This window comes from Schistosoma mansoni, chromosome 1 (assembly GCF_000237925.1).
Source record: "Schistosoma mansoni strain Puerto Rico chromosome 1, complete genome".
Taxonomy (NCBI): Eukaryota; Metazoa; Platyhelminthes; class Trematoda; order Strigeidida; family Schistosomatidae; genus Schistosoma; species Schistosoma mansoni.
This window is the reverse complement of record NC_031495.1, coordinates 59,474,826-59,491,873: the sequence shown is the minus strand read 5'-3', so window position 1 is coordinate 59,491,873 and position 17,048 is coordinate 59,474,826. Positions and strand designations below refer to the sequence as shown.

General features: G+C 38.3%; 2 protein-coding genes across 2 annotated transcripts in view; one reads left to right on the top strand and one right to left on the bottom strand.

The window, feature by feature from the left end:
- The window catches only part of Smp_194380 (putative core 1 udp-galactose:n-acetylgalactosamine-alpha-r beta 1,3-galactosyltransferase), a gene marked incomplete at both ends in the record, with an annotated part of 13,935 nt that extends 13,473 nt beyond the window's left edge, over positions 1-462 (bottom strand). Inside the window, one exon of the mRNA XM_018795041.1 lies at positions 255-462. Coding sequence (XP_018649394.1) covers positions 255-462 — 208 coding nt within the window. The remainder of the gene's footprint in view (positions 1-254) is intronic.
- Positions 463-15,090: 14,628 nt separating this feature from the next.
- Positions 15,091-17,048, top strand: part of Smp_194370 (putative vacuolar membrane protein pep11) — a gene marked incomplete at its 5' end in the record, with an annotated part of 41,874 nt that continues 39,916 nt past the window's right edge. The window contains 2 exons of the mRNA XM_018795040.1: positions 15,091-15,150; positions 15,384-15,458. Of these exons, the coding sequence (XP_018649393.1) occupies positions 15,091-15,150; positions 15,384-15,458 (135 nt within the window). The remainder of the gene's footprint in view (positions 15,151-15,383; positions 15,459-17,048) is intronic.

Here is a 17,048-nt window from a genome sequence, read left to right as displayed (position 1 = left end):
CCTACCAGTCTCGAGCCGAAGCCCTTAACCGAGACTGGTAAGTCCTGGGTTCGAATCTCGCGAGTGCGGGATCGTGGATGCGCACTGCTGAGGAGTCCCATAATAGGACGAAACGGCCGTCCAGTGTTTCCAGGTTTTCGATGGTGGTCTAGCTTCAAATGACTCACGCTTTAAACTATGAAACATACTAAATCTCCACAAAAACCCCTCTGAGAATTAGATTTGTTAAATAAGAGTTTTTGAGCATAACTTACAGTAAGTTTGTTTGACCGCTTTATTTAGGTCTGATTGAATTTCATATTGTTTTCCTACCTTAGAATGTAAATCAGCATGTTTTTTTCTGGATTTATCATTTGTACATAGAATAACTTTATTTTCATATTTAGATTTTAGTGAGATAACAATAATTCCTGTCATAATTCCAACAAATAATGGTAAAAATTTACGAGTTTCAAAAAACATAGTAATAAGGATATTCAGAATTCTGTGCTTTCCGTATAAATCACAAGAGATGATGAAGAGTATATATACATATATCTACATAATTTTGCGATATATTCAGATTTACGGGGGCGAGGGGACAAAGTGCAATACTTTGATTTAAACTTAAAGAGTTCTGGTAATAAGTTGATATATCATTTCATACATTACTAAGTGGAGATTGATTAATTTAGTCAATTATGCAACTTCACATGATTTGCATACTAAGATACAGATGATTTTCGTAAGTTCCATAACTAGGCTATTCTTAGATATCTATCAATACCTTACAATGAATATATATTGTTTACATCTCTTACAGTAATCGTAATGTTCATGCTGAATGATCTAATGTAATTTTAGCATACTTTTGCATTATGTAACCAAAAACTGAAACACTTTTAAAATGTCTATCATGAAATGACAGTAAATCATAGTAACTAAGACATGTTCAGAGGCTTAAGTCATCAAGCCTCAGCGTAATATAATTTATAAATTCAGCATACTATCAACAGGAACGTGGAATTTATTCAGCCTTTATGTAATAGATATTTATGAAAAGTTTTTATAAATTTTCGAATATAATTTAATGTATGTGGAGAAGAAATCAATGATAAAATTAGAAGTCGATCAAGTGAAATTTCATTTTGATGATAGGATGTTTCTTCACATAAAGTGTTAACCTATTGAATTTGGTTTTTATAAAGCTGGGTAGTTATACTATCAGTACGGTTCTTTTTGAGTCTTTCTATTCACTTTTATTCGGTGTGCAGTTGCATATGCCTTCATTTCATAATTCATATCAGAGTTTGTTTCAATATATTTCCTGTTTCCAAAACTCCAAACATAAGTTTATCAAGGTCAACATCCTAACTTGAAACCATTAACCGCGTTATTTATCACTAGTTGTACTTGAATATGTATTTGAAATATATGTAAACCGAAACAGAAAAATGAAGACTGTTTGTCTAAGTCATGTGGATAGGCTTTTTATACACATGGGTGCCGATTTAGTTTATATAATTGTCTGCTTAAGTTAGAGTTTTAATGATTCTGATGTTAGCTAAAAAAAATCTTATTTGTCAGAATGTCCATACACATAAAAAGATGTTTTAGTATGATTGTAAACTGAATAACTGACCCTCTATTTCAACTAATAACCGATCAGTTACGTCAATGAATTTTTGGAGATAGGTATAACAAACCTATTTTGTAAATAGTTTTCGATATGACTTGGATTTATTTCGTCAATTTTCACAGTCTGTACATTTACCACAAAATGATTGTACATGTTGTTTAAGTGTATGACCTTGAACACACACTTTCCCGTTCTGTACTACTCATTGCATGACACACGTTGTTAACCGCTTGTAAATACACCACTATACACACGCTCTTGTTCTCCATTGCTTGTGTTTACAATAACTGAACTCTGAAACACCTGTCTACTACATTATAGACTGAGCCAACATTTCCATTATATTCTACGTTTAGCTATATTACTCGAGCCATATCAACTTCACTGGAATTATTAATTATCTATAATCGTGGATTCTGGTACCAAACGCAAGTGAACACGCACCAACCTGCTGACTTAAGTAATGTCTCTTAACTTTTGTTTGTGTTTATAAATTATAATTTGTATACTATAATATTAGCATTTGGATTTATTAACTTTATTGCTATTTTTGAGTCAATATACTTTTTGGTCCTCCACAAATTCATCACACGAAAGGTCATGTGAAAAAGTGTATCAAAAATAAACTAGAGTCTCTGCATAATCTTAATTTTTGAACTACAACGTAATTAAAGATAGATATATCAACTGGTCGATCACACAGCTTCAGTTTATATATGGTCCACAGAAACTTACATAACCTGAGTCCCTCCGTTTTATTGTTACAGCGATCTCACTTGACACTATATTAAGGGGCTATGGTGAGTCAGATAAATTGTAACACATGCTTTATCAGCTGGGGTTCGGCAAGGACCTGAACCATGCTTACAAACATAAAGCAAAAAGTCAAATGTTATGCATGTAACTAGTATATTATATGGTAGGTCCAGCGAAAAAAATTGAATGGACAGTAAGTATCCAGTGATACACGATATCCTCATTGTCAAGAAAACCGTTTATCAAATGTCATTTTATTTACACCAGCTGTAGAAGATGAAAAATGACTATGATTATTTAACTTGCGAAAAGTCTAAGTTTGACATCCTCTTCCAAATTCACTTAAGTTATATCCTTTTTTGCTTTAAACTAAGTATAACTTTACCATGAAAGATCTCTTATTCTGACAAAACTGTTGATTTACTCCCCCATCTCAAGAATAAAGGAATTATATGAAAGTGTAGGGAGTAGACTAACTATTTATCCTAATCAAGTCTTCTTATAGAGTTCTGATATATGTGACATACTGTGAGTCACTCATATTCTCATGATCTTTCACATATGCCAAAGAATGTGAATAGAGAATACTGGTTGCCTCAATGTTAGAGGATTATGATACTGAGTTTGAGATGTCAGGTCAATGCGGTGTTTGTATGAACTAATAATTCCTTTGTACTTGATGACTGCCTGATTTCGAGTTCCAAATACAATACGTTCGTTCGTGCTCATCTAGTTCTTCTTGGTCCAAAATGCTTTATTTCTGGGATTCCTAGTTAGTACAATAATTCAAATACTTCTATTCATCACTGTCAATCAAACATCGTAAAACTAGCCTTAAACAAATGAAAGTTTACCGTTAAAAACTGGACTTTCGAAGATAGCAGTAAATGGAAAATAAAGAAGCTTTTTTACCCCTTTAGGACTAAGCTGAATTTCACTTAAGACTGTACATTTATGAGAGATCATGCAACTCAGGATATTTTTGATTTTTAGAGTCTCAAACTAAACAACACGTCGGTCACCGTGGAAAATTCTGGGACACTAATTGGCGGAAACACACGTAGTTGATTGTAAATAAATAAAACAATCACGTGGTTAGTATCTGAGACATCTCACTGTAGGCGTTTCGTGCAACCAAAAGATCGTGACTCAGTATGCTTAGTCCCAGAATGAGTTTCTTCTTCTCTCAAGAAAGTAAGTTCTTCTAGGAGCTTCTGTGAGGCCGTACAGACGATCAAGATATTGCTTCCGTATCACAAGGGTTTTGAATGGAATGTATGTGTGAATAACCAGTTTTCTATTGTAAAACTAATTATAGTTACTTGAATCTTACTTTGATGATTAACAACTACACAGAAATATTAAACATCTTTATATATAACCAGTTATCTTGAAACTCCAAATTATGCCAGAGAGGTAGACCAAATTCGCGTACTTAAGGCAGATAATGTGGTTGTGAGATATCTATAGTGACATTTATATCTAGTGATTTTTTGTAACAACAAATTAAAGATCACATATTTTTCCTAGTTGTCACACTTTATATGTAACCACACTTATATGCAATATCTGTTGTTTTTCTGTATCAATGGTAAAAAAACGAATACTTTTGTTTGGTTATATATAACACTTCTTCACTACCGCGATTCTTAAAATATAAACGTTGTTTCCGCCGTCTATTCTTCTGCTTTAATGGCCACGGCCTTGACTGAAGATTATAATGGTATTATAACATCCTTTTAGGCCTTTCCACCCTACGTTGGAGCTTTGGCCCGGATCATTACTGAATAATACTACTGGATTTAATCTTCTTCATTTTGCTGTTGGTGCCATCACGTGCAGAGGAACCTTTGTTAACCAAGTGAACTTATTTGTGGTTGTTATCTCAGAAAGCAGCTTACAAGTAACATTCATTTCATAACACTGTTACCATTTTGTTACTCAATATACCTTTTCATAATTTAACCGTAATTTGTTACCTTTTGCGTTGCTCATGGACACACGCTTAGGTTTGTAGTGTTAATTCTTTTGGTATATTGTTATAACTTTGCGTATTGTTATATTTTGATTAAGCTCTTTCGCCGAGGTCCACCACATGTCCGGTCCTGTTTACCAGTTCATAACAAAGCTGGTGGCAGATCTAGAACCCATTCAATAAGAACTTGTAAACATCCTCGGAATGACGCTCCTGAGTTTGTTGAATACATAAAACAAATGAACGTAAATGGCAATCGTTTCATTTCACATGATGTCGAATCACTATCTAATAAAGTACCACTTACAAAGAATATCAATGTTATCTCCAGATATATTGATGATACTGGTATCATTATTAAACTCCAGGTAACTTATTTTAAAACATTACTATTACAACGCTATTTTAATGTACTATTTGAATTTGGAGACGTAAATCATAAGCAAAAGAATATCACAGCAATGGGATCTTCCTTCGGTCCATTACTAGCAAGCTATTTAACAGCCAGCCTTAAAAACAACCAACTCAAAAAGACCATTGACGATTCCACTTGTTTCAAAGTTAGTCAAAGAGTGTCTTTACTATTTAAGGTAACACTTATGATTTGAATAATCTTCTTTAGACATCTGATAGCTACATCCCGGGAATGAATTTCAAATTATTGGTTGTAAGCAAACAAATTATTAACTTTATGGATGGAGAAATGACAAGAAAACATAATGAAATTCTAAGTAGATCTATGGAAAACCCTTTTGGAAAAGCCAGATATCTAGCTTCATAGGTGGGACCTCATTAGTCGAATGCGAAACTTAACTAAACCCCCGCTACATGGGTACGAAAAATGTGTAGTCACGAGGTTATAAATAACGAACTGAACGTCAATGAGAAACTGCTTATCGGAGAAAGATATCTATCGGTATTTATTGACAAGGATATAAAACTCAAATCTCCTAAATCACAAATAACCTTCATAGAGTAGAAAACACTTTATCTGAACATCCATTTCAAAGGTGAAGTAGCCATCGACATCCTGAAGAGTAGAATTTCCGACTATCTTACTAGAACGTTTTTCGAAGCAACGTTGAGGTTAGTGTTCTCTAGCTGACCAATGTCCGATAACAATCTATAGATCATCTCATCTCATATAAACAGCACTGCGTCCATCAGTTAACCTGTTTTTGTGGAGCCAGGTATATAGGTCGACAGATGCTCATTTCATGCAAAAGATTGAGATCATGAGTCAATCAATGTACAACCACTATCGAAAACTTAGAAGCACTGGATGGACATTTCGTTCCAGTATAGGAATCCTCAACAGCGCGCATCTACGATCTCATGCGCGGGATTCGAACTCAAGACCGTCATCCTCGCACTCGAACTTTTAATCACCAGGCCGTTGAGCTTGCATGCAACGGCATTAATATCTGACTTGAATGGTGGTCTAACATTGAGCGATTGGTGATCTCAATTAAAAGTTTACAATCTCTACTACCCTGTACTGATCATTATCCAGAAGACTTCAAGAACATTACCTGGCTGAATAAGAAGCCCAATAACCGAATACCTTACGAACACAGGTCATTCGATCAAAACAAACCCTACGTTTAAAGTAGTCTACGAGAGAGGCAGTATGCTAACAAACGCAGTTATACACCATCTTTTTAGCAATAGCGGAGCACTTACAATACATTTTGAAAAGCTTGAAATATGTGCACAAAAGAAAAATACAAACTCTCCATCTACATTAGTCTCAATCTCTCGTAATTTTTCTTCCTTCTCCCACTCTAAGCCGTCTACTTTCCGTCTATCTTCTCCACAGAACTTTTGCTGTTGACCGACTTATTTCTCTTTCCACTATCCTCCTAAATACGGTCCGTCACAATCTCAACATTTAATTTTATCACATCGAGCCTTCCATTTCTAACTGTAATCATTTACTTATCTTCTTGCTGAATATTCAAATTTCTGACAACGATATGATCACAAGTTTACTCAACAAGAATGACATTTTTATTCCCTTACTTATTTTACCTCGGTTTTATCATGTTTATTTAACACTATATTATCCCTATAACTGTTATTATCGTCATGTTGAAAAATAGTTTCATTGTAACTAATGAATGGCTGATATTTGGTTTGTACGCAGGACTAACGAACGAAAATTAATTTGATTGGACTACATTATGTTTTTCTGTGTAGCGTGCAAAGCCTTTTTTATTGACTCGTGATAAATTAAATCAAAACACAAACTCTCTGTCAGATTTAAAGAAAGAGAACAAGTTACATAAAAAATACAAAATAATCCAAACGGTTCAGCCTGTGCTATACAGTCAAGGGTTACTCTAACATAAATTGGCGTGCTTAACAACAAAAGAAGTGGTTGATACAGAAGAGTTCAATACCTGAGAATCAACAAAAATATTCCCAAAAAGACGGGATCAGATGTCTATCTGTAGGAATTCCAGTAATCTTTCCTCGCAGTCAGTCAAAGGTTAACAGTCACATAATGAATCACTCCTCGACCTTGAGCTTAGTCAAACACGACCTTATTGCCAATAGTCCGGCAACATGCAACAGAAAAATGAGGTAACAAAAGGTAAGTCGCCAATCAAATTCACATTAAAAAAGCTCAAACGGGAAAAAACAGAAGAACACAAAGTCTGGTTAAAAAAGAGCTGAATAAAGATTAAAATGCACGACAGGGAGAACAAGCAAATAAACGACTGCGCTGTGCGATGAAATGATTTAGAGGGATATTCTACGTTTTCTTTCCGTTATATTCATATTTACGATCTTTCAGATTTGAAAATCAATTGTCAAGAAAGTGGACTCTTCTATAGGTCAATCGTTTTTATTTTATTTCCCAGTTGCAATATTTCTTCCTAGATTCGTATTCTTACTGGACTTAAGTGGGTGTCATGCAGGTTATCGTTGTGCATTTTAAATATTTTAGGTAATCACAAGATGGCAAACTGAGTTCCTGTACGCTAATATACATAAATTTAGTACTTCCAACCGGTTATCGTAGGATTTGAACTTAATTCCACCTTCTTATTTTCTCGTTCTTCTTTCGAAATGTTCCAGATGAATTTTACAATTTTGAAGAAATAAACACAATACTCTCCTACTGTCAGTGAGTTTGAACAAAACTGCCAGTCGTTAAGCAAATACTCCCCAGCTGAATCAGCAAGATGTCTGTCCAAATTTACTGGTATGAGGTTTGATCGAGCGGTATATTTTTCAAAGTTAGAACATAATTTTGAACTGCAATTGGACTGAACTGTAAATATTTACCACTACAATACCAGTACTAAAACGTTGTAGTGGTATTCCTCCCTAACCACACAATCTTCGAAGATGAGCGTATAATTACTGAGATCTACAAAAAGAGAAGTCCAACAATGATGGTAGCGGGAGCGATCAAGCGAAATGGCATGTCTTGGTCATGCGGGCACGGTCGCTTTAACCTCTTGCTTTTCGTGTCAAGTATATTACTCTCTTCCCAGTTCAAAGATGTCCTTCAGAAATGTTGGACGTCACATTGCTGACCTCACGGTAGGACGAGTCAGTGTAGACAATGATGTGAATTCCGCGTAAGTGAAAGTTACTAAGACGACGTATCTCCATAACTCCACGGCCACGACATACTGTTCCTGCAATACTCGAAGAGAACAGACGAATTCATATTATAAGTGTTCAGTGGTAAATCAGTCCGATAAAAATAAATAGTTCTGTGAGACTTTAACACTGATGAGGACTTCACTAGTTTACCCGGACCAACACAAACTGAGGGCTCATGGCTAGCATTCGCAACAGATCACGAATGGGTACGCCGTGCTACGCACCCCGCGCAACTGCTAGGCATCTCAGATCTAACGGTTTTCAAAATACAGTGTAGCTGTAAATAATTCCCCAAAATCAATAGCTCATTAAGTGTTCGACATTGGATGCTGACCACGTTGTTTAAGTGGACTTGTTTAGCTGAAGGCTTTCGGTCATGCATCCGCACCAGATCACGTTTCGACTCGGCGTGGGACACAGCTCCTACGTTTCATTAGCCAGCTCATAGAAAAGGTCCTCGATATATTGGTAACGAATCAAATATATCTTTCCTGCCTCCTCTCGTCTGACTTCTGATTTCTATCTGACTGGGAACGATCAAACATAGAAGGTGCTACTGGTATCCAGTTGTAAAACTAGAATATCCGTTGCATCATCATTGGTGAGACCGACGTGATCTGGTACACCAAGTCAATATACTGTGAGTCTGTTCCATCTTGGAATATTATTATTCATTGTTATTCTTTATTTGAATTTTATATATTGTGATATACTTTTTTCGCGAATTTTTTTTTCTCGGATATATTTTAATTAGACATTTTTCGTTAGCTATATTACTATGACGGAACACTCACCCAAGGTCTTTAAGTTAAAGTCTATTCCCCCTATTTCGATTCAGTTAACGCCATTTTGGCCCGACAATATCGAGTCCTGGTTCTGCTGTGCAGAAGCCGATTTTTGCATGCACGGAATCACGGACTCGCGCACACGTTTCCTCGCGGTAGTTAAGGCGTTACCGCGCGAGTTTAACAGGTACGTAACACCTAGTATGTTTACTAGTGATGTTCCCGAACCTTACGAAACGCTTAAGCTATCGATTTTAAAACGAGGAGACCTAACTGATCGACAACGGTTAGACCAACTCCTTAACAATATCGACTTGCAACATGGTTCTGCGACGGACATGTTGCTTAGAATGAGAGAAGTCATCGGCCAACGAACTTTCGATGATGGCCTATTTAGACAACTTTTCTTGTCTAAACTCCCTCAACAGGTGCAGGCAGTGCTTGTTTCATTTCAAAACAATGCCATAGATGAACTAGCTGCATCTGCCGATCGAATCTTGGAAATCACCAAATTTTCTAAGGCCGAGGTTTTTACTATCAAAGAAAAACCCCAATCGACCTCGACTGACATGGCCGAACTATGTCACACGCTTACACGATATCTTAGAGTTCGCAATGACCGTAGTCGGTCAAAAACCCCGCGTAGAAGCGCCTCACGTAAGCGATCTGGCTCTCGACCACGAGAGACAGACAATCCCGACTGGTGCTGGTATCATAACCAGTACGGTAAGTTTTCCAGAAACTGCAGGAAACCTTGCAATTATCCGACCCCAAAATCGAGTGACACGAAAAACAGTTCGGGAAACTTCCCAGCCGGCACGCGTTAACGGCAACCGTAGCCGGCGAACACAGCCGCCTCTTATATGTCACGGATGTGACTACGAAAGTTCGCTACCTCGTCGACACTGGCGCAGAAGTTAGCGTTCTTCCAGCAAATCTCGACGACAGACTTCGCGAGTCTGTTTTAAGTTTACAGGCGGCAAACGGAAAGCCGATCGCTACTTACGGTAAAAGGTACGTCTACCTTAACGTGGGTTTACGTAAACCCATACACTGGATTTTCGTGGTTGCAGATGTCTCTATGCCAATCATTGGTATTGACCTGTTACAACACCACAATCTACTCATCGACACACGCGCACGAAGGTTAATAGACGGAAACACTAAGTTATCCGTTTGCGTAACTCCTTGTTCTGGTTGCAGGTTATCCCCAGTCACGATTAAGCACGCCATAGACCCCTTGTACCAAGCAGTACTCGACAAATACCCCGGGATATGCCAATCGCAATCGAAATTACCTTGTGTAACCAGCAATGTTACACATCACATCTCGACTACAGGACCACCTGTATTTTTGAAAGCTCGAAGACTCGCTCCCGAGAAGCTTAGGTTAGCTAAAAACGAATTCGACCACATGATGGACCTAGGGATAATTCGACCATCGAATAGTCCATGGGCATCCCCATTGCACATGGTCCCTAAAAAGGACAGCAATGATTGGCGGCCAACTGGTGATTATCGGCGTCTGAATGCTAAAACCATTCCCGATCGTTACCCGCTGCCTCATATTCACGATTTGACAGCTACCTTGAAAGGTACAACTGTCTTTTCGAAAATCGACTTGGTTAAAGCTTATAACCAAATACCGATGGCACCTGACGACATTCCTAAAACCGCCATCATCACTCCCTTCGGTCTTTACGAATTTCTACGAATGCCTTTTGGTTTAAGAAATGCGGCTCAAACCTTCCAAAGGTTTATAGACGACGTCTTCCGAGGTCTCAACTTCGTACATGCGTATGTTGATGACTGTCTAATAGCAAGTTCGGACAGAGAATCACATCTCAAGCATCTGGACATTGTTTTCGATCGACTCCAAAGGCATGGCATTACTGTCAACATTCAGAAATGCCAAATCGGAACTAACTGCTTAGACTTCTTAGGACACACTATTGATGCTCAAGGCATCCGACCACTTAGGAGCAAAGTGGCGGCCATTCTGGATTACCCAGAACCGACCACGATCAAGCAGTTACGAACTTTCAACGGACTCGTGAGTTACTATAGACGGTTCATACCCAAGTGCGCATCCCTAATGAAACCGTTAACCGATCAGCTTCGTGGAAATGCGAAATCAATTAGTTTAGACGACATAGCCCGTAAAGCATTTTCCACAGTTAAGGAACACATCGCTAAAGCAACCTTGCTTGCTCATCAGGACAGTCAAGCGCCCATTAGTATCGCAGTAGACGCATCCGACTCAGCAATCGGAGCAGTCTTACAACAATGGGTTAACAACTCGTGGCAACCTTTAGGATTTTTCTCGAGACGGTTGTTAGACGCGGAAGCTAGGTACAGCACGTTCGGTAGGGAACTCCTAGCTATGTATTGTGCTGTACGGCATTTCCAACATTCCATCGAAGGAAGAGAATTCACACTTTTTACCGATCACAAACCTCTTACCTTCTCTTTAAATTCATCTTCAGACAAGTACTCACCGCGAGAGTCTCGACAACTCGACTACATTTCGCAGTTTACTTCAGACATACAACATATTTCTGGAGCTAACAATGTAGTTGCAGACGCCTTGTCTCGAATAAATTCCTTGAACAGTTTCCAAGGAATCGACCTTCTTAAACTCGCTCAGCTTCAAAAAGAAGACATTGATCTTCAGCATGAGTTATCCTCGACAACTCTTAAACTAAGTATTAGGCAGATGGGAACAGGTAAGGAAACCTTACTCTGTGACACATCTACAGGTAGGGATCGTCCAATTGTACCAAAACATTATCGCCGCAACGTCTTCAATACGTTGCACAATCTTTCTCATCCAGGTGCTCGTGCAACAATCGAACTTATAGCCGAACGCTTTTGTTGGCCTGGCATGAATAAAGACGTGAGGGAGTGGGCACGCTCCTGTGTAAGCTGTCAGAAATCTAAGATCATAAGACATAACAAATGTCCCTGAGGCTCTTCCAAAACCCCTGACGCTCGTTTCGACCACGTCCATATAGATTTAGTAGGACCCTTACCCGACTCGAACGGATACTCATATCTCCTAACATGCGTAGACCGTTTCACTCGATGGCCAGAAGCAGTACCGATTAAGGACATTACTGCTGAAACCGTGGCCCGTGCTTTCGTCGAACGATGGGTAGCAAATTTCGGCTGCCCTTCCACAATCACTACAGACCGCGGACGCCAATTCGAATCTGGACTTTTCCGTTGTCTGACCTCACTATTAGGAATCACGCGCTTCCGAACGACCGCCTACCACCCACAAGCAAACGGGTTGGTAGAACGTTTTCATCGACAACTAAAAGCTTCATTATCAGCTTCAAACGTTTCACAGTGGACAGACGCTCTTCCACTCGTCTTGCTAGGTATCCGCAATGCAGTGAAAGCTGACATTGGATACACGGCATCTCAACTCGTTTACGGAACGACACTCCGACTCCCAGGAGAATTCGTGGATCCTTCAGCTTCTTCATTGAACATGGATCTAAACTCTTACACGAGTAGGCTTACAAACGCTATGCGTTCAGTTAAACCTGCTCACACTCGACCTCAATCAACTGATGTTTTCGTTCAACCCGAATTACGACATAGTACACACGTCTTCGTTCGTCGAGACTCACATCGACGACCCCTCGAATCAGCATACGAAGGACCCTTCAAAGTTCTTCAACGCGAACCTAAGTACTATGTAGTCGATAAGAACGGTACGAAAGATAGCATCAGTATCGATCGACTCAAAGCTGCGTACCTAGAAGGAAACCCTATCTACGTCGATTTTCCTTCGGTACAAGCAAACGACACAGCTACTACACTCGTAGTACCCTACACGACAACCGACACACAACTTGATACTTCGTCAACGTCGATAGAAAAACCTAAAACAACGCGTTCTGGAAGACGAGTAAGATTTCCAGAACATCTTAACGAATATTGCACGTAGGACATAAGCTTTATCTTGAATTACCCTTTCAAAGTTTATTATAAATTTTTTTTAATATGCTCATTTTTTTATTTATATAAAAAAAAACAAAAAAAAAAACAAAACATTTTTTTTGAGCGTATATATTTATATATTGAAAAAAACCAAAAGAAAACCTTTTTTCCGATCGCTTTTACGCTGTTTGTAAGTGTATCAGTTTATTTTTTTCCGCTCATCTTGCGTCCTTACGCAAGTACGAGTGTATTTTCGACATGCACTCACACGTTTTATTTTTCCTCTTTTCCAGGACGGCTGGAAAAGAACGACGAAGTTTCGCAAGGAACCGAAATTTTCATTGTACTATATTTCTTTATTGCTACGTTGTACATTTTGGTCCCATAGTTTAAGGAAAGACGACCAGACGCTGCTAAACGAAGCAAGCTATCAGAAGAGTGTTTACCAACGACAAACTCGTTGGGTTTAAACTTCTGGCTGGTCACGTCTTAGGGGCATCACTACCTCACTAGGGGGGGAGTGATCTGTAGCTGTAAATAATTCCCCAAAATCAATAGCTCATTAAGTGTTCGACATTGGATGCTGACCACGTTGTTTAAGTGGACTTGTTTAGCTGAAGGCTTTCGGTCATGCATCCGCACCAGATCACGTTTCGACTCGGCGTGGGACACAGCTCCTACGTTTCATTAGCCAGCTCATAGAAAAGGTCCTCGATATATTGGTAACGAATCAAATATATCTTTCCTGCCTCCTCTCGTCTGACTTCTGATTTCTATCTGACTGGGAACGATCAAACATAGAAGGTGCTACTGGTATCCAGTTGTAAAACTAGAATATCCGTTGCATCCTCAACAGACAACCTCTCAAATATGTCTTCGAACACATGCATCCCTGACTTTCGATTTGACCGTGCCGATAACCTTCGACAATAAATATACTACAGACAATAGCGTTGTTAGTCCTTGAATATCTGTGGAATCTTTAAGTTTGTTTATTCTTAGACGAAGTGACTCAAAGAGTAATACGTACAACAGACTGACAGCCTTCGCCTGAAATAGCTATATGTGCCGGTTAACTATTCTACGTTCAACATCATTAAACACGAAATTAGATGTATGGTTCACCATCCTGTTGTCATTTTCCTAATGTAGAGTACGTCTAGCTAGATAGATTATTTGTCTGGAGTTTAATGCCAATACTCTGATGCTATGCAGAGTTCTCAATTTTCTAAGAAGTCTATCGATAAGAGCTGGTCACGAGTTTTTGACAGTTCTTGAGAGTACTGACAAGAAGGTCCCGTAGTTTAAAGTTAGCAGAGTTGGCTCCTAATCTTGTCTCCTCCACTTATCTGGAGCCACACTGTCTAAGAGATAACAGTACAGTACACTAAAATATGCTTTCAGGATTAGAATGACCCATCTAACGACATGGTTTCCTTTTCAGGTATTGTGGCTTTATGCATTTATACAGTATTTTGGTTATCTTCAGTGATTACTAGAATGAGGTACTGGCAATCTGGCTCTTGAGAGTGATGAACTGAAACTATCACACACAATAATTCCTTAGCAAAATAGACTACCACTTATAGGAATTGTCTTATGTTATCAAGGAGAATCTCACCCTTTTTCACGCGCTCAATCTAAAAGTGGTCGGCACAGAATTGACCTTGAGTCTTTTATGAATGGCATATGTAAGTTGATTGACTTATGAGATTTAATACCCTTGGATATGAACTGTTTCCATACTGCATGATTTTCCAAAAAGAATGCAACGACGTTGGGCAGTGAACATATGCGCATGCATTCCTTAATCCTATTATTCAGTGCACTGATGGTCATATGTTCAGAGACTTTTGGGACTTAAAATGCAACAGAAGCAACAAACAGTAGCTATACGAAAGTATTCGTCTGAATCCGCTTTTAATAATTTTCAACCTTTCACACCCGCGGTCGCACGAGATTTTGTTACTGAACATATAATTTGAAGTTCGGTTTAAGTCTGATAGCTCTTGTCAGTAACCTCAGTATTAACTTTTATCGTAGCAAAACAACCATCATAAGGTCTTAATATTGTTCAGACATACTGAATGACATGTCGAGGTTCTTTGTCCTATACAGACGCTGGTTTACTACTGAATATTCTTGTATTTAGTTCACAGTACAGAGTAAAATTAATGTTTATGAGCCAATTTTTTAATACATGATTTACCTATTGTTTTAGAGATGAGTAATTTAAAATATCTAGTATGTGTCTACCACTCCTGCTATCAGTTCACTAACAAATTCATAGTCATCCTTACTAATTGCACCCCAAGTCGTTTCCATATATAAGACGCGAAGAATTGATGCATCAATCTTTTAATGCTCAATACCTGGTCGTTTGGATGGTTGAGAAGTGCCGAGTACTAATCTTGAATGATCTTAAAGAAGCGATTAACGTTACGGTAGGGAACCTAAATATTCTCGAATTACCACTCAAAGTGCTGAAAACGCTCTACAATTAAAATAAGTGAAAATATCAATGGATAGCCGTATAATTGCTTAGGGTAGCTAATCTAGGTGAGGATGAAAGCTCTTCTTTCTAATGTCTTAGACTCAGTGTGGAATTTTGACTGTGGTTTTTAATTATATTCCTCTTAGTCAACTTTCATTTTTCTAAATTAACATTCACTGTCAGTCCCGGCGACTACTCTTGTTCGATCGAAAAGAAGTCGATTTACTGGACGGCGAAAGTCAGTTCTCTAGGTTGCAAGTAAGCTTTCTTTTGCTTTTATTATCTAAGTAAACAAATATAGTCCAGTTGGATTTGTCTCGCTAAATTCACATTATTTCTTTTTTTAATGACTGGATCGGTTTCTTCCGTTACTCAAGTTAAGAAAGTATAAAATTGGCTTGCATTCCAACACTTGTATTCCAATAACTCATTGGGTTATGGTAATGGGGTGAATCATAAGCATCGTAGATCCAGTAACTTGTGCATCGTTATTGAACTGCATGTTTTTCGTTTTCCTTAAAATTTAGGGACCCCACCTAACAACAAACGATTGGAAGATTTCAGGATACGACGAAAGTAACTCATTGCTTTATTGTGGAATAAACACTGAAAGTTTATCAATGAAAATCTTAATTATATAGTTTGCTAATGTTATACACGTGTGGTCTATTAGAAAGCTGATTTGTACTACTTCATAGTGTTTGGAAATCTCAATTATCAAATAAATTTTACTGCTTCTGGCGATTAAGTCATTACGAAACCTTCATCTATTAATTGGAAGTTCCGAACAATATTATGATCTTCCATTTTGTTCTCTAACAGCCTACGGGATGAGGTCTCTGACCGCATACCCAACCCTCCTTTGTATGGGCTTGGTACCGGCAGTAACTCTAGAAGAGCTACAGGCTGAAGTAATAGGAAAGAATAGGAATCCAATATATAATAGACTAGAAAAATATAAATTGATGAACTGAAAGTAAATAGAACAAAGAGTAAATGCACCTTCACCCTTGCAAACAATTTAAAGTACTGTTGATAACCATAGTTATTTTACAAATAAATTGATATTAATTCTAATATACCTCTCCGGCAAACGGTTAATGAATACTGATGTTATCCTGTGTATACACATTCTCAAATGTTTAATTGGGTGAAGTAAAAAAGTTGAGCATTGTGGAACGACACTTCTTCTTGATGGACCTGGAAAAGAAACTGACTTAGTAGTAGTCGTAGTGACCTGGAAGCGTGACCTTATAGGTAGGGTTACAACTGCCTAAGACCGATTACACGGCCTTTCTGTGGGAAGCTTGTATTGTGCGAGCTTCGTGCTTCAAGAGGCCTTACAGACGAAGTCAGGAATTCATGAGGTAGGATTAGTTGTATTTACTTTAGGGCCTACCTTTCCTGATCCCCCTTGATTTGTGAAGAGGCAGCATCGCTGCAGCTGACATGTGTTTGAGGAAAACATCTTGCTGCTGTCGCGTCCTACAGCAAGCAGTAAGTCCACCCGCAGACAGTAAGTTGCCGCTTTCAGTCTTACTGTTCTCCAACCAACTTGCATGGCGTGGTAGGACATAAAGGATTAACTATACCAGCCAATATGGCTCAATCGTATATTCGCAGTATATAAACCCGACCACCACTTCAAGGTAGCATCTACGGTCGGAAAGCACAATTTCTTTCGTAAAATGAGTTTATCTAGGAATACCTTTTCGTACTATCCAAAATGCAAAACAAATTTTTTGTGAGTGTGGAGTTGTTCAGATTGTTGAATTCAGTTGAAATCATAAACCGAATTAAGTTGAACCACCATTCGAAACCTGGAATCACTTGATGGCCGTCTTATCC